At 30.9% G+C, this 22,175-nt stretch overlaps 6 protein-coding genes across 6 annotated transcripts; 2 read left to right on the forward strand and 4 right to left on the reverse strand.

Annotated features, from left to right (window-relative positions):
• The first annotated feature begins 302 nt into the window (after positions 1-302).
• LOC149063286 (uncharacterized) lies at positions 303-1,416 on the forward strand. The gene has a single exon (XM_089216979.1). It carries the CDS (start codon positions 303-305, stop codon positions 981-983), a length of 681 nt encoding a protein of 226 aa, XP_089073105.1. The 3' UTR covers positions 984-1,416.
• A 34-nt stretch (positions 1,417-1,450) lies between these two features.
• On the forward strand, positions 1,451-2,550 carry LOC149063287 (uncharacterized). Its single transcript, XM_089216476.1, has 2 exons — positions 1,451-2,316; positions 2,377-2,550. Exons 1-2 carry the CDS (start codon positions 1,711-1,713, stop codon positions 2,458-2,460), a joined length of 690 nt encoding a protein of 229 aa, XP_089072602.1. The 5' UTR covers positions 1,451-1,710; the 3' UTR covers positions 2,461-2,550.
• A 64-nt stretch (positions 2,551-2,614) lies between these two features.
• Positions 2,615-3,871, reverse strand: LOC149063288 (uncharacterized). The gene has a single exon (XM_089215601.1). It carries the CDS (start codon positions 3,869-3,871, stop codon positions 2,615-2,617), a length of 1,257 nt encoding a protein of 418 aa, XP_089071727.1.
• A 1,189-nt stretch (positions 3,872-5,060) lies between these two features.
• LOC149063289 (uncharacterized) lies at positions 5,061-5,963 on the reverse strand. The gene is made up of 2 exons (XM_089215602.1): positions 5,828-5,963; positions 5,061-5,770 (listed from the first exon to the last, which is right to left on the reverse strand). The coding sequence occupies exons 1-2, from the start codon at positions 5,916-5,918 to the stop codon at positions 5,061-5,063; spliced, it is 801 nt and encodes a 266-aa protein (XP_089071728.1). The 5' UTR covers positions 5,919-5,963.
• A 2,891-nt stretch (positions 5,964-8,854) lies between these two features.
• On the reverse strand, positions 8,855-10,505 carry LOC149063290 (uncharacterized). Its single transcript, XM_089215814.1, has 6 exons — positions 10,277-10,505; positions 10,084-10,216; positions 9,844-10,020; positions 9,678-9,782; positions 9,148-9,622; positions 8,855-9,090 (listed from the first exon to the last, which is right to left on the reverse strand). Exons 1-6 carry the CDS (start codon positions 10,469-10,471, stop codon positions 9,042-9,044), a joined length of 1,134 nt encoding a protein of 377 aa, XP_089071940.1. The 5' UTR covers positions 10,472-10,505; the 3' UTR covers positions 8,855-9,041.
• Positions 10,506-10,623: 118 nt separating this feature from the next.
• On the reverse strand, positions 10,624-13,818 carry LOC149063291 (uncharacterized). Its single transcript, XM_089215603.1, has 5 exons — positions 13,662-13,818; positions 13,421-13,603; positions 13,165-13,347; positions 10,815-13,046; positions 10,624-10,754 (listed from the first exon to the last, which is right to left on the reverse strand). The coding sequence occupies exons 1-5, from the start codon at positions 13,816-13,818 to the stop codon at positions 10,624-10,626; spliced, it is 2,886 nt and encodes a 961-aa protein (XP_089071729.1).
• Between the last annotated feature and the right edge of the window lie 8,357 nt (positions 13,819-22,175).

Here is a 22,175-nt window from a genome sequence, read left to right on the forward strand (position 1 = left end):
TCCACCACATCCCACCGCTCCCTGCCCAGCCATAGGTGCCGCCGTCGGACGTGACGTGTGATATATGGAAATAATGCAAAAATTCATTTCGATCGTCCGGGATTCGAATTGCCACGGTATACATATATAAAACACTCATATTAGGTATACTTGATATAGTCTCCCACTACAGAACCCTTTCCCCACTATAAGTTATTATCCTCACCATACTCGAAACAATTAGTTAATAATTCAGTGTATGAACATTCAGTCTTAGTTTTGTTTTAACAGTGTCAAGTCGCGAGTTTTATAACAGTGTTATTATGAGTGGATCAATCAGTGAAATGAATCGGTTGTACAAATATGTTGCGCCTACATCTCCGACTGAACTTATCGATTGCACTAATTTTACAATCGATTTTGAAAACCATAAATTTTTAAACGTTGGTTTCGATTCAAAAGATGAGTTCAATATCGTCGTGCAAATAATTACACCGTCGCGCTATGTAAATATTTCTCCAGACTTCTTGAGGCGTATTTACTCAGTGATGGGCCATGTTTTATCTTACATTCTGGATACTACTGTACGTTATAAAAAAATTATTTTTTTGGAAGATGAATTTGTATTGCTCACGAGTATGGTATATAAGGGAGAGCATGTTTTGGTCATGGAGTCTATAAAAATAGACGGATGTAGAACTATATTAAATCGAAGAGATCTTATGACAATTCAAGATTTAGAGAGCACAATTCTTGAAACCATAACAATGAAAATCGCCATCACACGACCTATTATTTTAAATCAAATCGATCAAATAACCGACTACCTTAAAACCGATTTTAATGTTGATAAAGCAGCGAAACTTGAAGAAGTAGTTTCAATAACAAAAGGAATTCATGCCGAATTAATCACAAGCCATATACCGAAAAACAAACAGAGTTTCATACATCAGATAAAATTACTCGCAACTGAACAGCTGGCTATCAAATGGATGGAAAGCTGAATAACTCTATAAATGTATGAAAATTTATTTAAATATTTCGATAGTTAAAATTTTCGTATCATGATTACTTATTTTTATTACAGAATAAAACGGAAGCTTTTAACGTTGACATATCGCCACCAAGATACTCAATTTTGTCACCGTCGATTATACATGACGAAAACGATTTATCACAGTCACTGGTAACTTAAAAATTAAAAAAAAAAAATATTTTTCTCGAGTTAACCGTTATTTTATTTTTAGGGTGCTGACGAGGAAAGGGGGTTTCGAGAATACTTTTCAACACGTTCGAGTTTACCAACGAGGGCACCAATTCGGAAAATCAAACCTATGGTAATACACACATTATTTACTTGATAAACGGATATTGATAAATTTTTATTACAGGCTGTTGACGAGAACGATGGGCCGACTTACTTTAACAGATTTTCACCATCCCCAGCATCTTTGTTTGACTAAACAGACGGCAAGTCTCAATCAACTCAGAGGAATACGAAATTAATTTTTTATTTAATAATATCTTATTAATGATGATAATAAATATTCTTTATATCATAACATGTGTGTTATTCATTTCGTTATACATATCCCCACCATAAAGGATAGAGTAGGGATTAATCCCCGCTCCACACGGCAGCACTGCATAAAACGTGTGACACGAGCATAGGACAAGTCAGTCGTAACCCGCTCTTCAAGAAGTGACAATTTGTGCGTTTGATCCATCATAATGGCTAGTCAACTTATCGACTGTTCGACTTTTTTCGTGGACGATAATATTTTTATAAATATAGGTCTAGATCCGGATTTTTTGTTAAATTGTGTTGTATGTATTACAAGTAACATGCAATGTGTAAAAATGAGTGTGGACTTATATGAATCGCTTAATGTATTACTTAAAAACATCAATTTTTCACTACCATCACATTTACTATTAGAGGAGTTTAAATTGATGTCAATCGAAGAATGCAACGGCAACAACATACTGTCAATCAAATGTTTGCTTCAAGACCAGAATGTGCAGTTGACAAAAGGGAATGTTGCAAGGATCTTACAGTTAAGTGGTGCCATTGAAGAAGTTATTCAGATTAAAACAATGTACACACGGCCCACTGCATTGGATCAGGCATGTAAGATTTCAATGTTTCTCGGAAAGGAAATGCCGTTATCTAAAGATACAGCCATAACCGATGTTGAAGATTATTTGAACCGCATCGAAGTTAGGAAACTGAAAGAATGTATTCCAGTCGCAGGTACTTGCTTAATAGCAGATTTGAAAATCAAAGCACTCAAACAATTAGCAAGAGGCTGGTTATCTTATTCGGCAAAAATTGAGGTAATACAAACATATTTTTGCATATTATTTTATACTAAACAAAAACATTTTTTTTTTTAGCCTGAAGTCAGCAGACCTAAGACAAGAGCATTCGTAGCACGTGAAAGGGAAATAGCAAGCCGTAGATTGAGTTTTGGAAAATAATTCATTATGTAATATTTTATTGTGACTTTGGTACATTAATAAAAAAAAAAAAAAAAAATGTTATATTTTATACTTACATTTTTATTGTGGCTTTGGTCGATGATAATAAAAAACAACGTGATGTTTAAAAAATGTATTTTTATTTACAAACTATTTACAATTTCCTTACATCGCCATTAAAAGGGTTATAAGTTATAATTTGATCGTGTAAAATGAGACAATAAGCTGCAGTCTTCGCTGGAATGGCTTTGCCTGTTTCGAACTCGATGCGTAAATCAACAGTCGACGATTTTACGTTGTCGTTTTGTCGTGATAAATCTACGACTATGATTGGTACGTATTGTTCAAAAATGGTTTTTGACAGTAGAGGCTCACTATATTCTCTATCGTAGTATGATTTTTGGAAATCTGTATATGCTTTATATAAAATGGCCGTAACGTTGTTTGTGAAATCTGAACGGAAATCTTCGTATGGATACACTTCAGAATTTAGATGTATTTTAAGGTTTTTCAGGTAACAGTGATCGAATCGTCCAGACGGATTAAATAAATTATTTTTTCGATCTGTTTGAAAGCCAATTAATGCAAATCTGGGTTTTTCGAGCAAACTGCTCAATTTAACCGTCCACGAATGAGAAGTGTTCTGAGGGAGAACCGGATATTCGCACAAGTCCCAATTTATGAACGCACACGAAAGTGGTTTACGAGAGTCTAATACTTTTAGTAATTTTATTTTTTCTTTGTCGCTCACCCTGATAACCGGCATCTTCCAAATAATTTTACTCAGCTCAATCACTACTTTTTTGAGTTTTTCTTTATTGTCATTCGCAGTGGTCTCGGAAACGTACAACGCATCAGAGTCCGTAGACGATCTGTTTAAAATGATTTGTTGGTTGCAGTTGAGTAGTATTTTTTTATAATCTTCACAAAATCCTAACAAGTGTTTGAGCGGGATACAACCGGCAAATTTGTTATTTAACGCGAAATTTTTATTTTCACTGACATTCATTTCTACGTCCCAAGCGGCATTTTTTAGATTGTTCAATTCATTCGGTGTGTGTGAGCAAAACCCTTTAAGACTCGATGATATTCCAGGAGATTTTAATTTTTGTATTTCAACACCGTTAATTTCATACCGGATTTCAGAAAACAAAAACGCCAAACCATTATTTGTAAAATTAATTTCGTTCGCATGTGATGCAATATCTGCCGGTATATTTAATTTACCTTCAATATAGAGATAGCTCTCGCAGGGGAGAGTGTAAGCGTCCATATTTTGAATGGATATTCTAATTTCGTCGTTATTGGATAAAGCTGTCGAAGAATAGGGGAGGAAAGAGTGGTACTGCATTTGAGTTATTTTGCATTCATCTTCATATCCGCCGGCCACGTCCAAATACATGTCATCCATGATTATAGAACTTTTAAAGACCGTAGAAATGATAGATTGTTCTTTGTTAGTTTCTTTACAATCAGCGTACGTCTCGACGTATTAATCTTGTTAGTAGAACTGTAGCGACTCTTGATAGCATTTCTTTTTATATAGCTGTTGAACTTAATAGCCATTTTAATGTTTAATTTGTATACGAACTGTGATTGGCTCCCCTCTTAAATTGATCAAATTATTATCTTGATCTCTTAGTACTATATTCACTTTACATATAGACGAAGAATTAAGCCGGTAGAAAACTAGATGTTTTGGGACTTCTATGATTTTATGTCCAGGCGGTGAAGAAGGGAAAAACTCGTGTATAGTCTGGCTCGGTATACCATTACTGAATGAACCAGAAATTAGATTGCAATCTATTTTTATACAGTTAACTTTCATTATGTTGACTATCCGTTCAGATTCGTGTAGTGTCTTGGCAGAATAAACTTTATTCTCAAACCCTAATATTTTCGATATATTATGTTCAATAGTGAAATCAACATCATGACTACACGTCATCGAGCATTTCAATGTGCTTCCATCGGCCTTGAGTTGAAACAAAGTAACATGATTCGGTAATAGTTTTTGAATCATCGACTCCAAGTTAATTATTTCGTACGATCCCGTAGGTATAGTCACAGTCACACATTTTCCGAGTGAATCGTGAAAACCTATTGTATTGCAATCCGGTTCTACGTTTGGTATAGAATTATGTGTTTGCAGGCTTAAAAGACACAGCTGAGAGGTATTTTGTACTTCTAACGGCGGGAAAATATCACAAGACATTTCGCTGGAATTACCGTTTAATGTTATCGTGTACATGATAAAAATTTCAAACACAAATGACCACAATTATATGTGTTATAACGTTGATGCCTAGTGTAATTATATTGTATTTTAAATCCACTGAGGTACGATTGTAGTTCCAGTGGTGGTGGTAGATTTCCAAAACTGTCGTAATATTCTACTTGTTTTCCGATTTTCTTATACGCTACCCAATGAGTTCCGGTACTTTTTTCAACGTCCAAATTGATTACAGCCGATTCTTTATGCTAAGCACGTTTAGGTAACCTATCTCTGGAAAACACTCCGATGAAATGAGGTATTTTCATTATGTGCGCGTGTTTTATAATTTCATAATCGTACAAAGCTCTTTTGGGTAACGTAGTAATTAGTTTTTTTTCCTTTTTACGGTTTTCTTCACAGATTTATGGACTCCCTTTCTTTTATACGAACTACCTCCTTGTGAAGAGAGATATAGTCCTTTACCTTTCTCGATCTTATACGAGCCACCTTTATTAGGGGCGAGGTATACACCTCTGCCCAAATGTGTAGGTTCATTTCTATTGAATTCGCTAACGGTCTTCACGACGTTAGCAATACCCCCCGTCAGCGCTCCGAGTGCGGATAAACCGGCAAAAATTGGTATCAGTGGTAACATTCCTCCAGTTTTCGGTAAAGGTATAACACGAGGTACCCGAGCTTTCTTGCTGTTTTTAAGAAATATTTTTTTAGCTGCCACAAAACATTTTTTTGTTAATTTCATCATGTTTTTTTCTTTCATATTTTTTTTTAATACATTTTTAGCTGCCTTGACTGCTGCGTTGAATCCACATCCAGCACCCATTTTTCGTTTTGCCTTCATGCCAGTAGTGACCAACCACGCTGCTGCCTTTTCTTTTAAATTAGAGTCTTTTGACTTGAATCTATTCCAAGCCTGGTTTTCTAATATATAATCTGCTTTTTGACGATCAGTCAAAGAGTTGCTGTGATCATAAGCGATATCGTGTTCTTTACACAACGAGTCTAGGGGGTTGATACCTTTATCGCCGCGATCTAATCGTTTTTTCAATTTTGTACCTGGGCCGCAGTACTGATAACCTAAAATTATGAGTCGATTATATTGAATGTTATGTGTGTTGTATGGTTTATAATTACCCGGTAAATGAAGTTCAAATGGTAATTTGTTTATAAGAGTGTTCACGATACCTCCGCCTTTATTCTTGTTGTTTCTTCGAACGGGTGACATCGTGTAATGATTAGATTACAGAGATTACCCAAGTATTTATAATGAAGTTTGTAGATCAAGAAATAAAACTCACAGTGGAAAATGTCGACCCGCCTACGAGTCTCCAATCGAGGCGTGGGAAGCTTTTACCGAATACTTGTCGTGCTTTAGTTGTCGGGCCTTCCGGATACGGCAAGACAAATTTGATTTATGCTTTATTGACTAACATCAATGGTATACGTTTTCACAACGTTTATATATACTCGAAAACACTCGATCAACCTAAATATAAAATGCTTTGTGAAATTTTAAAAGATGTAGAGGGCGTTCAGTTATTCACTTTTCACGAAAACGACGAGGTTATCCCACCAGAAAAAGCATTACCAGATTCTGTTTTTATATTTGACGATATTTTATGTGAAAATCAAAATATCGTACGTTCTTACTACACGCGTTGTAGACACAACAATATCGACGTGTTCTATCTAGCACAATCATTCGCTCGCATACCCAAACAACTTATTCGAGATAATAGCAACATGATTATATTATTCAAGCAAGACGAGACTAATTTAAAACACGTTTATATGGAACACTGTTCGGGTGATATGAACTATTCTGAATTTAAAGAGTTTTGTACTTTGTGTTGGAGTAGGGGGAGATTTAATTTCGTCGTGATAAGTAAAGACTGTGAACGTGACAACGGACGGTATCGACACGGTTTCGACACATTTGTCGTTGTATAAAACAATGTAGTTCATTCTCAACCATGGAAGACAGAAGTGCAGTGTTGAACGAATTAGTTATTGCCAAGAAAAACATTAAACGTAAATTTGAAGCATTGAAAAGAGGTGAAGCTGATATTCAATCTTATGTAACGCAAACATTTAAACCAATAATCGAACCGTTGAACAAATTACAAAATTCCGAAGCCGGTAATAATGAAATTATAGCTGAAGGTACCCCATATATAGCATCCGATAGCCAGTCTGAAATTTTTCGTACATTAGAAGAAGAGGAAAAAGATAAAATATATGGTCCAAAAAAATATTCTAATGGAAAAAGCAAGTTAGGTCAAGAAGAAGTAAAATTCAAAAACAACGCAATAATTATCAAAGATACGTCTTATCAGCTAACGCCTGGACTTGTTGAGTTATTATGTTTCAGATATCCAATGCAATATACTGATAATGATTTAAATACATATAAAGAAATACTAATACAAACTTCAGCACATTTGACACAGGACGGTGCAAAAATTAAGAAAGGTGGTACAAAATATACACAAATTATTCGCAAGCTATTTCCATCGGGAATGGGTGTGAAATTACAAACACATAATTTAGTATATTGGAATGACCCAAATGAGCTGGTTGATAGGTTGCGACTTCTTTTAGCCTCTCAATCTGCTGGAAACACTGGGGTTTCAAACGAAATATTATCTATTTTTGAAGAACTGTACGAATCTGGTATAACAAGGAAAATACCAAATGTATAAACGCAACATAGCTATCGAACTTCACAGACCGGCTAGGAAAAATTATACGAGGCGAAGAGTAAATGTGTATGGAAAAAACGATTTGTGGCAGGCTGACTTGGTCGAGATGATTCCACTTTCAAAGAAAAACAAAGGATATAATTATATTCTCTGTGTGATTGATTGTTTTACGAAATTCACCTGGGCCGTACCATTGAAAACAAAAACAGGGTGTGAAGTGACCAAAGCCATGTCTACAATACTTGTAGATAGGTCGCCCAAACTGTTGCAGGTAGATAATGGCAAAGAATTTTATAATTCAAAGTTTGACATGTTAATGACTAAGCATAATATAAAAAAGTATAGCACATATTCCACGACAAAAGCCTGTTTTGTGGAAAGGTTTAATCGAACTTTAAAAACAAACATGTATAGAGAATTTACTGCTCTGGGTTCACAAGAATGGATATCAATTTTACCTGACCTAATCAATAATTACAACAATGCGAAACACAGAACAATTGGGATGACACCATTGCAGGCAGACGAAAATCCTTCACTAGTTACTTTGAAACAACGTACAATCACTAATAGAAAAGTAAAATTTCATGTCGGCGATAAAGTTCGAATAAGCATTCACAAAGGAGTTTTCACAAAAGGGTATTTACCCAATTGGTCAACAGAAATATTTACAATAGTAAAAATAAATAAAACAATACCACCAACTTATCAGTTACACGATTATAATGATGGTCCAATAGCCGGCTGTTTTTACACCGAAGAATTATCTAAAACCAATTATCCAAATGATTATTTAATTGAAAAAATTGTACGAAAGAAGGGGGACCAGATATATGTCAAGTGGGTGGGGTTTGACGATTCTCACAATTCATGGATCAATAAGAATGATATTAAAAATTAGTTTCAGTGGTAGTTCAGAAGTGAATCTGTTCGGTACAACAAATTATTATAAAAACTAATTCATCTAAAAATATGTCGTCGGCTATCTTGGACGTCCAGTGCATTCTAGGAGTCAACAACAAGTACTTTATCAAAGAAATGTCTATAGTAGATACTGAAACATGGTCCAACCAACACTGGATATTTAAACATACATCTTTAAAACAAGATGCAAAAAGTCGAAGCGTAAACAGTTGGCTGAAGCGTTTATATCACGGTTTAACGTTGGAATATGGTGATGTAGAGTATGGAGAAATACAGAAAATATTTCAATCGTTTAAATTCGATAGAATTTACGTTAAGGGCTCTCAAAAACAACAGATTATCAACGAGTTTATGCCACATGCCACAGTATTCAACTTTGAAAATTTGGAATGTCCACGGCTTTGTCAATTGAACGGAGAAACACTACCATGCTGTATTTTTCATAAGGATTTCAATCCAAAACAATGTACATTGTATAAAGTATTTGCATTAAAAAAATGGTATGTTAATAATGTTTAAGATTATAACTTTTTTCTATCATGTATAAATTAAATGTATATTCAGTTTCAATCGATTTACATTATATACAGTTTATATATATATAGATTAAATTATTTTTTACATAATATACAGTTTTAATTGATTTACATATAGTTTACATTATATACAATTTTAAAAAATAAAAAGTATTTTTACTACAATTATATGCATAAAATTTAATATCAAATCTCATCCATCCGTACTCCTAAGTGTTCATCTGTTTCAGCCTCCCTATAAACATTTTTTTAAATAAAATAACTATAAACAATATTTTTTATTATAACTTACTTAATACGATAGTGACCATGGGCCAGTGTATGTACTTTATCCTCAAGTATAACTCTCTTGTCGTCAAAGCTTTTATACGTTAGTTTGCTTGATTTAATTGTTTTCAATTTATGTTTGAACGAGCGGATAGAGACATTATCTGTCTTTACCTTCAAGCTTTTATCACCAAACAGACATCGATAATGATCATTAAAGTTCATATGGTTCTTTACTACATGTCTTCGAATTCCTTTAGCCTTGATCTTCTCCTTTTCATTGATCTTATACGCGTAAGACTTTGCGCGCAGTGCACAAAACTCTGTCATAACCGCGCCCTTTGTCTCATCAGAAAACAGTCCAGGAATTTTTTTTCGTTCGGCAATATGGCATGGATGGTCTATCGGTAAATCCGAAGTATCCATCTGGTCAAGTAAGAAGGAATTATTCATTAAGTCTTCATAAAAATCATCGGTTTGAACATAGTATACCAGTGAATCTAAAATAACACAAATTAATATGCATGAACACGATATTACTTTAAAAATATTCACCTGTATCCGTATACATGAGCTCAATCTTAACACCATAATGTGCCTGCATTACGCTATAATGATAATCATACATTAAGGTCTTGGAAATTTCCAACACTGCAAAACCTGTTTAAAATTATACATATTAAAATATAGTTATTGATACTAAATTAAAAGTGTTTATTACCTATATAAATAGGCTTGCAAAATTCAATAATTTTATTCTCTAGCGATACAGCGTTCAAGTTTTCGGAATACGTGGTGCAATATTTAAACGTCGATCGATTTATTAATTTCTGCAAACGGCGTTCACTAGACACAAGCTTTATATTTAAATGCTTACGTACGTTTTCCATCGTTTTTCCTAGATGATAGCAAAAAGAAAATTAATAAAAATAGTTAGAATTAGAATTTTTTAATAAAATACCAAACACAGCATTGTACAAAAGTTTAAAGAAATCCTTCTCAAAATCATTCTTAGCGTTCTTTCTCATTTCAGTATTTAAAGCTATATACGTCTCAAGCCATGGCGATTGCTTGAATTGAACTACTCTATGCACCTGGAATATATAAAAGTTAAACGTTTATAATATAATATAAAATTGAAATACGCAGTTTACTTTTTCAACTATGAGACCATTGCTTAAGGCTTGCTGGAGATTACGATAGTGAACAATATAATTTTTCTTAGGTTCGAATGTGGCCATGAGTTTGCGAACTTTTGAACCTGGTTTTATGCTATTTTGCGGAAGAAATGGCAAGTCATTATGTTTATCGTGCAGTTCTTTTGGATAAACAATATCAACCTCGTACATCCGCCCTATGGGAGAATTCTCGGTCAAATCGTTTAATCCGTCGAGTAATGGTTTAACCCACTTGAAGTCGCCATAAGGCATGAATCTGCTCATTGCCCAGCTATAAAGATTGTTACCTAAAGTTTAAAAAGTGTATTTAACTTAAAAAATTATTATTTATAAATAAACTTACAGTCCTGATAAACAAGCCATGATTTGGGGTCTGATGGGTTATAAACTGGTGTTTTTTCATTATTTGGTTTTGCATACCGCATGCTGGCTTGTGTAAGTCCACCTCGAATACCTATAAAAAACGTAATTATATTTTATGTATATAGAAATAACACAAGTCCAATATACTAACCATTATCAAACATGAGAAGCATGTCATAATCTGTTAGTAAATCCAGTTTTATCGCTGTGTATTTCAACATGGCATCAAAGGAAAATGCTGGAGCTGTATAGTAGTACGCTGGGTCTAAACAGTAAGTGTTTAAGCATAGATCTCGAAAATTTTCGAAAACGTCAGCCAGAAGCAAAACATCAATTTTTAAATATAAATCTGAATACTCGCCCAGCGTTTGACAATTGAAATGGTTCCAGACCTTTGTTGCAAACTGATATTCAGTATCTTCAACGTGTTCTTCTGACAGAACGCTATAAAAATCTTCTATTGGTGGTAAAGAGGTTTGTTCGAGCTTAGACCAATCATCAGTAAAGTCGTAAGGATAGACACCTTTACGGGTTACCAGTGGCATATCGTTATTGGAAAAATGTTTTTCGGTTTCTCGGAATTTCTTCAAGTCTGGTGTAACCAGGTTTGTGGCTAGAGTAGACAAACGCGTGGCCATGAATCTAAATGTATCAACGAACCGGATACTGAATTTATTACTGATATATTTGGAAAACGAAATAAACTTTTCTTCGCTGTTGGGGATTACATTTATTCTATTCGAATTATAATCAAGTTCTGTAATTATGAAGTGCGCATCGTAGTTGGAGAGGTTGTGGAGAAAAACTGGTACGTACTTTGGTCGTACAAGGCTTAAATTACATTTATTGCACAAAGTCTGTCTGAATTTCCCGGTCAAATGATCGTGATCGCGGACACGGGTATGGATATTAACATCACATTTGCATAAATTACATTTAAAACAGGATTTATGCTTAGCCATGTCTTCATCGGTCATGATTAAAGTTATGTTTGTCTCCAGCAACTTTTCTATTTTAGCGGCCACATCAGTGATATTCTCCATAAAATGCTTTGCCACGTCTTGCCTGCTTTCACTTCCTCGATAAATAACTGGTTCAATTGGTATGTTAAATTTTCTCATCAACTCTATTGGAACATTTTCAGACGCCTTAACTAAAAATCCATAACTCATTGGACAATGTTTTTGAATGATTGTTGTGTTTTCCCCTTTTTTCTCATCTGTTTTTATAAGCAGTGCCTCGAAATCAGCGTAAATAACTATAGGATGTCTCTGTGCATTTTGCCATGCGGTGAATTGTAGAACATCACCCTCTTTTGGCATTATTGGCCGTACGGGTTTATGTGGTCCACATATTAGCATGTGATGTTCAAGTGCCGCCTGTCCACTTAATTTATACTTTAAATTCTGTTTGTCAAACGATGTAAAGCATCGCTTGCAGAATATAACTTGACCTTTATGACAAGTTTTTTGTGAACGAAGTAGTCTTGAAAAATTTGAGATGTACGTATAATGCATATTGTCATTATCCGTCACTAATAATAGATCAAAGTGATCTTGCTTCTCATTATCCACGACTTTGAGTGGGAAAACCTCGTATGATGGGAACTTTTTGGGCGGCTGCAAACGTTTTTCAAGTCCGTAAACATTCACAGAAACGTTATGATTATTTTTTTCAAACTTGCAAATATCAGTCAGCGGTGTTGGGAAGGAAATGCCTTCAAAACTATATCTATTCTCATGATCAGTATAATTTTTATCGACTCGGAATTTATTTTGTACTGTCACATGTTTTGCTAATATAGCCCATTTAAAACATTGTTGGTCTATATTTTTAGGATTGATTATAGCTCGTTTGTCTGCGATCGATTTAGGTAGTTCTATATACGACAAACCAGACATTGGTGTATATTTATAAATGCCTAGCAGTAAACCGTCAATAGATTGTAACGTAAACCCACTTCCGCGTGAAGAATAAGTTTCTTCTTCAGCTAATAATTTCTTAAACGATTCGTCAACTAAAGTTTCGATACTTGAAGCCTCATAAATTTCTCTAGCTGAAGTTTTAAATGCTCGATTTTCGGATGAATTTTCTACGTTTGGGCGATTATATTTTGATTCAAGTTTTAAATTTAATTTAATTGGCATATTATGTTTATTAATAGTTTCTAGCAATGCTGATCCGACGGACTCGAAGAACTCTGGATAATTCTGTATGTTATTCAAATTTTTATAATAATACCATACAACTTTACGGTTGTGGGCTGATTGAATTTCTATAAATCCTAATGTGTTTACACTTTGTAGTCTTACTTTTTTTGCTTTTACGGCGGTATAAGTATTTTCAGTATGTTTACGTTTATTACCCATGTTCGTATAATAACCTGAAATTGCAAATATATCTGAATTATTTATAATACTAACATGTCGTATAATAACATAAAATTGTATACATATCTAAATTAATTATAACATGATGTTTAATAAGAGTTTAAAACTAACCTTGTGCAGTATCCCGTTCATTTTCAAATGCATCCAAGGCAGCCATACATATATGATCATCGCGTTCTAAATCATCGGTTATCGCATTAGAGCATTCATTATTTTGATTTGATGGTCCAGCGTGTTCATTAGGTACGTGAATTTGAGGAGATATTTCAATAATGTTATTCGCGGGCGCGATTTCTTTGTAAAATTGTAAATATATCTAAATTATTTATAACTCTAACATGATGTTTAATAACAGTTTAAAACTAACCTTGTGCAGAATCCCGTTCGTTTTCAAATGCATCCAAGGCAGCCATACATATATGATCGTCGCATTCTAAATCATCGGTTATCGCATTAGAGCATTCATTATTTTGATTTGATGGTCCAGCATGTTCATTAGGTACGTGAATTTGAGAAACTACTTCAATTATATTATTTGTGGAGTTGATTCCTTTGTAAAATAATTAAATTATTGTAAAAATATTTAATTAAATATATTATATACTTACGATGAATATTTTTCATATGACGAGTACGATTTGATTTGTTGGTAAATATCGCAGTACACATAGTGCACGAAAATCGTATGCCCGCATGTTTCTTTTTATGTCTATTTAAATTATCTTTTCGCGTAAAAGACGCTGAACATGTTTCACAATTAAACATTATGACAATATATATATATATATATATATAATATTACACACACCCGGAAATATTAAAATAACGTGTTAAAAACAAAGATGTTTGTAGAACGTTTTCAATCGCGCTATATTCTACGCTACGCGATTAATGCGTTAAATAATATACATGAATAATATAATATGAACCAATGATATCGTTATAGAACGGCTGGAGATCTACTGTTAGAAAATCGCGAGGTGTTATTCTACTATATTGTAACAATTATAATATGTTACATGATACCTAAATATATATATATGTACTACACGTCTACACACTTAACATTATGTACGATGAACTGCTGACCAATACAATAATATTAACACACACTCATAACTGTAAGACCTATGGTCAATACACACCATGTATGAAGTAAGTTAGTTCACGGTGTACCTTAGACCTCAACACTCAACAAACATCGAACTCCGTATAACTACGATACAGTCAGATAGTTGGATAGAATATAATTTATATAGCTTGTGAGTATTATTATTTGTAAGTGTTTAATCTATAATAAAACTTAATGATAACTGAAACGGAATCCTAGTTATTTAAATATATTTAAGATCCTGTTATATATATATATATCTACCCCTGGCTACGGTAATTATATCTAAAGAGTCCTACGACTCTCACTGGATATCTTATATTTAACTGGTCGTTCCCCCGACCACGTTACATATTGGTGGAGGCGCCGAAGCCTGTTATAATTACAGTTGTATTTAAATACAGGGAGTCTGTTTCAGTTTTAATTAATTTATAATTTTAAGTAATTTCTTTTTTACGAGTAAAAATATAATAATAAGTGAGATACAGCTTTGAAAAGAGAATTTTCATGGAATGAATACTGAATATACGTTTTAAGAGAAAATTTTAGTTTTAAGAGAGATAAAAAAAAAGAGTGAAAGAAAAATTTTAATTAATAAGTGAGATTAAGTTTGAATAACGGATTTTGTAGTGATTAATATGGATTATAAGTTTTAAGGGAGATAAACAAAGTGAAAAATAATTTTTTTTTTAATAAGTGAGATAAAGTTTGAATAACGGATTTTGTAGTGATTAATATGGATTATAAGTTTTAAGAGAAAAATTAAGTTTTAAGGGAGATAAACAAAGTGAAAAATAATTTTTTTTCTTTTAATAAGTGAGATAAAGTTTGAATAACGGATTTTGTAGTGATTAATATGGATTATAAGTTTTAAGAGAAAAATTAAGTTTTAAGGGAGATAAACAAAGCGAAAAATAATTTTTTTTAATAAGTGAGATAAAGTTTGAATAACGGATTTTTTAGTGATTAATACGGATTATAAGTTTTAAAAGAGATAAAATAAAAAGTGAAAGAAAATTTTTTTTTTTAATAAGTGAGATAAGGTTTGAATAACGGATTTTTTAATGATTAATACGGACTATAGGTTTTAAGAGAAAATTTAAGTTTTAAGAGAGATAAAATAAAAAGTGAAAGAAAATTTTTTTTTTTTTTAATAAGTGAGATTAAGTTTGAATAACGGATTTTGTGGTGATGAATACGGATTATAAGTTTTGAGAGAAATTTTAAGTTTTAAGAAAGATAAACGGATTTGAAAGGAAAATTTTAGTTATAAGTAGAATAAAATTTTAAATAACGGACTTTTAAGTAATTATACTCAACATAAATGTTAAGCTTTAAGATAAAAATTTAGATATAAGGGAGAATATATAGCAAACGGTGTAAAATATAAATAAATAAATAAATACAAAATTAAGAACTAGATAATCTATTTAGATATAGCATGTTTATAATTAGTAATGGTAGATAAATAAGGGAATGTGGTATTTAAAAAATAACGATAATAATCTAACTATATATTTAAATACAGAAAATATTAAATTGGTTTCTCAGAGCTTTAATTTATTGAAAGCTGATAGGGAAGAATTAATAGAATTCCTCAATAATTTGACATTAGAACAAGTACAGATTTTATTTAATGCTAGTAACGCAATTCGAATAGAACATTTTAGGGGTAACATAAAAAATTTAAACAACAAACAATTAAATATTTTCGAATCTACCTTATCACAAGACGAATTTGACATATTTTTTAACGGTAAATTAGGACAACTACCTTACATAAAGAAAGATAGACTGCAAACGATTTTACATGAACAATTTGGCATAGTAACAGACGTCCACACTCAGGAACAATTAAGAGATTTAGCACGTAATATCATACGGGAAAATATTAAAGTTAATAACGAATCGTTACAGATACTAACCAATAAACTAGTTGAAAACTTAGGAAATCTAGAGGACAAAGACGATCAAGATAATTTAATTCCCAATGATACAACATCTATTCTAGACAAAACAATAGATAGTAAAAACTTCAATATAAATCAAACAAATTGCATAGAACCGACGAAATTAAATAATAATTATAACAATAAAACCGAACCGGAATCAAAAATGGAATTTAAACCAATTATCCATCAACCACAAATTTTTTCAGGGAAAATGGGAGAAGACGTTGATTCTTTTATAGAAAATTTTGATTTGGCCGCAATAATAAATAACTGGGGTGAAACAGAAAAAATTACGTTATTACCATTATATTTGAAAGATTCGGCATCAAAACTTTTTAAATTAATAAAAACCAAAACACCAAATATAAACTGGGACCAGACAAAAAAACAAATCAAAGAAAAATTTACTAATATTGGGAATGATAAACTACTTAGAATACAATTAAACCAAAGAAAGTTAATGGAGAATGAAACTTTAAATGAATTTATAATAAATATGATGGAACTTTGCTATAAAATTAATCCAAATATGATAGAGGAAGAAATTTGCGAGAAAATATTGGCGGGCTTACCAGATGAAATATACAATAAAATCGAAATATTAGATAACACTAACATAACTAAAATATCAGAAAATTTAAAAATATACGAATTAGCAAAAATGGTTAGAAAAACTGATGTAAAACAAAATTCAAGTATAGATAGATTAAATGAAGAGATAAACATTTTAAAAAAACACATTCAACAATTAACCACAGATAAAAGGGAAATACCAGTACAAAATTATACACCAAATTATACAAATAGAACTAATTGCAATGGCGAATTTTATAATCAACAATTTCCAAGTCAATATTTCCCACCGTATTTTATTCCAAGCCATCAAAACCCTAGATTCACATACAATCAAACTAGCCAAAGTATACCAAATACATTTACACAACAACAAAATCGGTATCAAAACTATCAACACGGGAATACTCCAAGGCAGATACCGACGTGTTATGGATGTGGAAAAGTTGGACATATTAAAAGAAACTGTCATGGCCAAAAAAACTAAAACTCCTGCAGGCACCTGGGTCTGTAAAGGATATACCTCAAAATACCAGGAATAACAATAGTATTATAACCAATAAAATAAACCAAGTATTATATAGTTGCTTTAAAATAAATGAACAAATAAAATATAAAATTGAAATATTAGGAAAAATTAACGATAAACCGACATTGCTACTGTTAGATACAGGAGCTAGCGTGACAGTTATAGATAAAAAAACTACATTAATTGACAATATTAAACCAATTAACGATATATACTTGGAAGCAGCCAATAATTCAAAATTAAACATTTTAGGCTCTACGATAATTAAAATACAAATTGCATCAGTCATAGTACACCATCAGGCAGTGGTAGTAGATAATTTATGCGCCCCAATCTTATTAGGTTTAGATTTTATGGTAAAAACACAAATAGTCATGAATTTAAAAGACAATATAATACTACTCAGATATGAAAATCAAGAAGTTAAATTACCAATAAAAACTCAGGAAGTAAAAAAGGATATACAGGAAACCAAACCACAATACGTTTCCCACGAAATACGAAACGAGTATCAACAATTTTTATTGCTTAACAATAATGAACAAAACTTTAACCATAAATATCAGGAAATAAATGGCGATTTGTTCAGTGATCAGTCAAGTGACGCCATCGCTCATTGCGTCAGCGAATGCCTAACAATGAATCGCGGTATCGCTTTACAGTTTCGTAAAAAATTTAATAACATCGACAATTTAATTTTACAAAAAAAAGGTGTAAGGGAAATCGCATTCATTAAAACAGAAAAACGATGGCTATTATACTTAATTACAAAAAAATACTATTACGAAAAACCAACGTACGATAACATATTTGCGACATTACAAAACCTGAGGAAATTTTGCTTAGAACAACAAATTAAAAGAATAGCATTACCGAAAATATGCGCGGGACAAGACGGAAAAGAATGGCCCATTATTTCCGGTATGCTGAGGTTCATATTTCGCAATACATGCATAACAATATCTATTCATGACATCAAAAAGCCAATATTAAATTATAACGAAACCACCAACACAAATAAGTCAATATTAAATAACAATGAGTCTACCAAAAAAATTAATAATAATGGAATGGAACTTGTTTTTACCGACATTATTGACCACACACTGATGGAGAGTATTTTATTTGATGCGTCACACTTAAACAAAATCGAAGAAGTACCTTCTGACGGTGATTGTGGTGCACATGCAATACGTGTATGTTTGAGGGAAGAAGGGCTAGAGGTATCCACAATAGAAATACTAAGAAAAATTAATATACCAAATACGAAATCGGGATATTATATGACAGAAGATGACTTGGCATATTTAGCAGACCAATTTAATAAAAATTTAACAATAATCTCTAAACACAAAACACAGATAATAACGTATTAAACACCAGTAGTATAGATGTACCATTCCTGGCGCACTTTTATTTTTATCAGTAAAAGATCACAAAGAAAACAATGTGCAAAAAGATCAGACAATTGAAATGCAATAATTATTAAAATATTTTTCATAGAACTTATGATATTAATAATTGAAAATTTAAATGCAATATTTCCCCAAAAATATTTTTCACAAAAAATATGAAATTAATAATTAAAAATTGAATTGTCTAATCTTTTTGATTTTGATTTCTAATTAGTGTATTCAGATGGTTTACAAAATCATTTCTATCTATGTTTGTTTTATAATGTCCCCAAGCTAATGTATCAATACCATTGTCCAAAATAAATCTTTTATCATCATAAACACTTAGAGCTTTTTTGTTTTGTTCTACAGTAAAAATATCATGTTTCTTAGTTCTAAATAAATTTTGTTTAACATATTTTGATTCTTTTGTTAGTAAACAATTTTCAAAATCATTAAAACATATTTTATTTTCCACAACATTTTTTTTAACACCTTTAGCTTTTTTAATTTCTTTTTCAGTATCTAAGATTCGATGTGAATATAATTTGGATCTTAAACCTATAAATTCAGTCATAATTTTTCCATTTAACTCATCTTTAAACTTTCCTAAGACTTTTTTGTTAACTAAAGGTAAACCATAAATATTATCTTTTGAATAATCTGAAGTGTCAAAATGATCTAACATAATTTTCATATCTTGATAAAAATCATTAGTTTTTATTTCTAATATTAGTGAATCTGTATCTGTATATAACAATCTAACTCTATTTCCATATTTTTTCTTTATAATATTATAATAAAAATCATACATTAACATTTTAGATAAATCTAAAATACACATTCCTAGATATATTGGTTGTTTGAAAGATATTTGTGTTCTTTTCATATGTACTGCAGCTAAATTTTCTGTAAAAATTGTCCTTCTATCAAAATTTGGTTTTGCAATTAATTTGTCTAAGCTGAGTGCATTAGAACATAATCTTATATCAACATGATTTCGAACATTCATCATAGTACGTCCATAAACACTATTATTCATTAGTTTGAAATAGTCTTTTTCAAACTCATTCTTAGCTTCTGATCTGAGATTAGTATTAAAATCAATATACACTTTTAACCAAGGAGATTGACTAAATTCTAACACTCTATGAATTTTCTCTATCTTTAATCCTAAATTAATATATAATTTTAGTGTTTCATAATGTATTATATATTTTTTCTTATCATACAAAGTTGTTAATAATTTTGGGAGTTGTTCGTTATCAAAATGTTTTTCTGGTGCTAAAGGAAAATCTGAATGTATATCATGAAGTTCTTTAGGGTAAGATAAATCTACTTCTAAAATATAACCTTTACATGATTTATCAGAAATATTCATTACATCAAAATTCTTCACATTATCAACCCATTTGAAATCTCCAGTAGGTAAATATTTACTCATTGCCCACCCATAAAGATTATTTGCATCCAAATATTGTAAAAATATTGACTCCTCCTTTTTTTTAAATTTATCTCCCATGTATTTATTGTTTGCTTTTGAATATCTTTGACTACATTGAGATAAACCACCTCGAATTCCAGATTCGAACATCAATATTTGATCTATATCTGTTAATAAATCTAATTTTACTTTTGTCATTCTTAACATACAATCCCATGCAAATCCTGGTGTTGTGTAATACCACATAGGATCTAATTTATATTTTTTTAAAGAAATATCTCTAAAATTTTCTATTATATCTGTTGATAATAAAACATCGATCTTATTATATAAACTAGTGAATTCACGCATATTTTGTATATTAAACACTTTCCAAATTTTCTGTGAGTTTTCATATTCCTCTTTAGTTATATTTTTATTAGTAAGAGAACTATAAAATTTTTCAATAGGAGGTAAACATGTTTCATTAAATTTTTCTTCACAATCCATATACTCATAGGGATAAGCTAACTTTCTAGTAACTAAATCTAAATGTTCTTCAGGAAAATATTTACTAAGTTCTTTAAATTTATTTTTTAAATTTAATTTTGAATCATTTCTTAAATTATTTGTTAACTTGTCTAAAGAACTAGGTAAAAATTTGAATGAATCAATAAATCTTAATTCTGTATAAATTTTTATTTCTTCGCCTTTCCTAGTTACTTTACGTGGCATCATTTTTGAAAAAGAAATATATTTTTCCTCATTATTTGCAAGTAATTTTATTTTTTCATTATCATTCCCAAATTCTTTTATAAATAGATGGGCATCATAACCTGAAAGATTATGAAAAACAATTGGAATAAAACGTGGATTTTGATAATTAAGATTACAGATAGAATGTGCTGCTCCTCTATATTCTCCAGTTAAGTGGTCATGATCCCGAACTTTTCGCATATTTTTATTTTTATTTTCTATTTCGTTTTTAAGTTTATCTTCATACAATTTTAATTTTTTAGCATCATCGTCTTCAACTATTTTAAAATTTTTGTAATATTTAATTACATCTTTAATTATTTTAAAATTTTTTTTATATAATTTTAATTTTTTAGCATCATCACCGTCTTTAACTATTTTAAATTTTTTGTAATATTCAATAACATCTTTAATTATTTTAAATTTTTTCTCTAGCATTGGAGGTAAATCTGATAAATATCTTTCACAAATATGACATTTATCAGATTTATTATAATAATTATTTAATTGTTCTGCATTCAAAGTTTTCATAGGAACTATTTTATCATACATTTTAGAAATAAGTATTTCTTCATTTTTCATACATTCATAAAATTTTTGAGCAACGTTTGGACCAGAATATTCTACAGGAGGTTTATAATCATCATTACTATATTTAATATAATAACAAAAATTATTAGGTATATGTTTCTGATAGCATTTTGTAAAAGATTCTGTATCATTTGGTTGACAAGTATATATTGGTTTAAGTGTACATTCAAAGTCAGCATAAATCACAAAAGGGACTCTTAATGAATGATTATAATTTTGAAATTCTAAAGTTTTATTATAGGCTTCTGGTAGAACTATTTTAGCAGCTTTATTATTAGCACAATAAATTTGATGGTCATTTAACTTATTTTTTATATCAAAACTATTTAAACACATTTTACATATAAGTCTTTTGTGACCATCTTTTGTCATTTGACTTCCACAAAGTTTCCATAAATCCTTAATCCAACAATAATGACCTTTATTCTTATTATCCTTTCTTAAATACATCAAATCTATATGATTGGTTTTTTCTATAATAGTTACTTCTAAAGGTACAATTACTTTTTTATCTAAACAATAAATATTAATAGAAATATCTTTTGTTCTTTTAACAAATTTTGGAACGTCTGTGGTTTTTACTGGAAATTCAATACCTTTTAATGCATTATCAAATTCATTTTCAAAAGGAATATATTTAGTTACTCTTTGCGCATCTTTTTTAGCAGGATGTAAAGCAGAGAGTATTGCCCAAAGAAAACATTTATCATCTTTATTTTTAACATTGATAATAGCTTTTTTATCTCCAATATGTTTAGGTAATGGAATATATGAAGAACCCTTAAAAGGAACA

Source organism: Diuraphis noxia, unplaced genomic scaffold (genome assembly GCF_037042655.1).
Source record: "Diuraphis noxia isolate RWA-SAM2 unplaced genomic scaffold, SU_Dnox_SAM2 contig0001, whole genome shotgun sequence".
NCBI lineage: Eukaryota > Metazoa > Arthropoda > Insecta > Hemiptera > Aphididae > Diuraphis > Diuraphis noxia.

Coding starts and splice junctions, on each gene's coding strand:
- LOC149063286 (XM_089216979.1), top strand. CDS start 303: ATGAGTGGATCAATCAGTGAAATGAATCGGTTGTACAAATATGTTGCG.
- LOC149063287 (XM_089216476.1), top strand. CDS start 1,711: ATGGCTAGTCAACTTATCGACTGTTCGACTTTTTTCGTGGACGATAAT. Junction 2,317..2,376: donor CTTATTCGGCAAAAATTGAG/GTAATACAAACA, acceptor TTTTTTTTTTAG/CCTGAAGTCAGCAGACCTAA.
- LOC149063288 (XM_089215601.1), bottom strand. CDS start 3,871: ATGGATGACATGTATTTGGACGTGGCCGGCGGATATGAAGATGAATGC.
- LOC149063289 (XM_089215602.1), bottom strand. CDS start 5,918: ATGTCACCCGTTCGAAGAAACAACAAGAATAAAGGCGGAGGTATCGTG. Junction 5,771..5,827: donor ATTTGAACTTCATTTACCGG/GTAATTATAAAC, acceptor TCATAATTTTAG/GTTATCAGTACTGCGGCCCA.
- LOC149063290 (XM_089215814.1), bottom strand. CDS start 10,471: ATGTACGAGGTTGATATTGTTTATCCAAAAGAACTGCACGATAAACAT. Junction 10,217..10,276: donor ATGGTCTCATAGTTGAAAAA/GTAAACTGCGTA, acceptor TATATATTCCAG/GTGCATAGAGTAGTTCAATT. Junction 10,021..10,083: donor TTTGTACAATGCTGTGTTTG/GTATTTTATTAA, acceptor GCTATCATCTAG/GAAAAACGATGGAAAACGTA.
- LOC149063291 (XM_089215603.1), bottom strand. CDS start 13,818: ATGTTTAATTGTGAAACATGTTCAGCGTCTTTTACGCGAAAAGATAAT. Junction 13,348..13,420: donor CGAACGGGATTCTGCACAAG/GTTAGTTTTAAA, acceptor AATTTTACAAAG/AAATCGCGCCCGCGAATAAC. Junction 10,755..10,814: donor GCTTCTCATGTTTGATAATG/GTTAGTATATTG, acceptor CGTTTTTTATAG/GTATTCGAGGTGGACTTACA.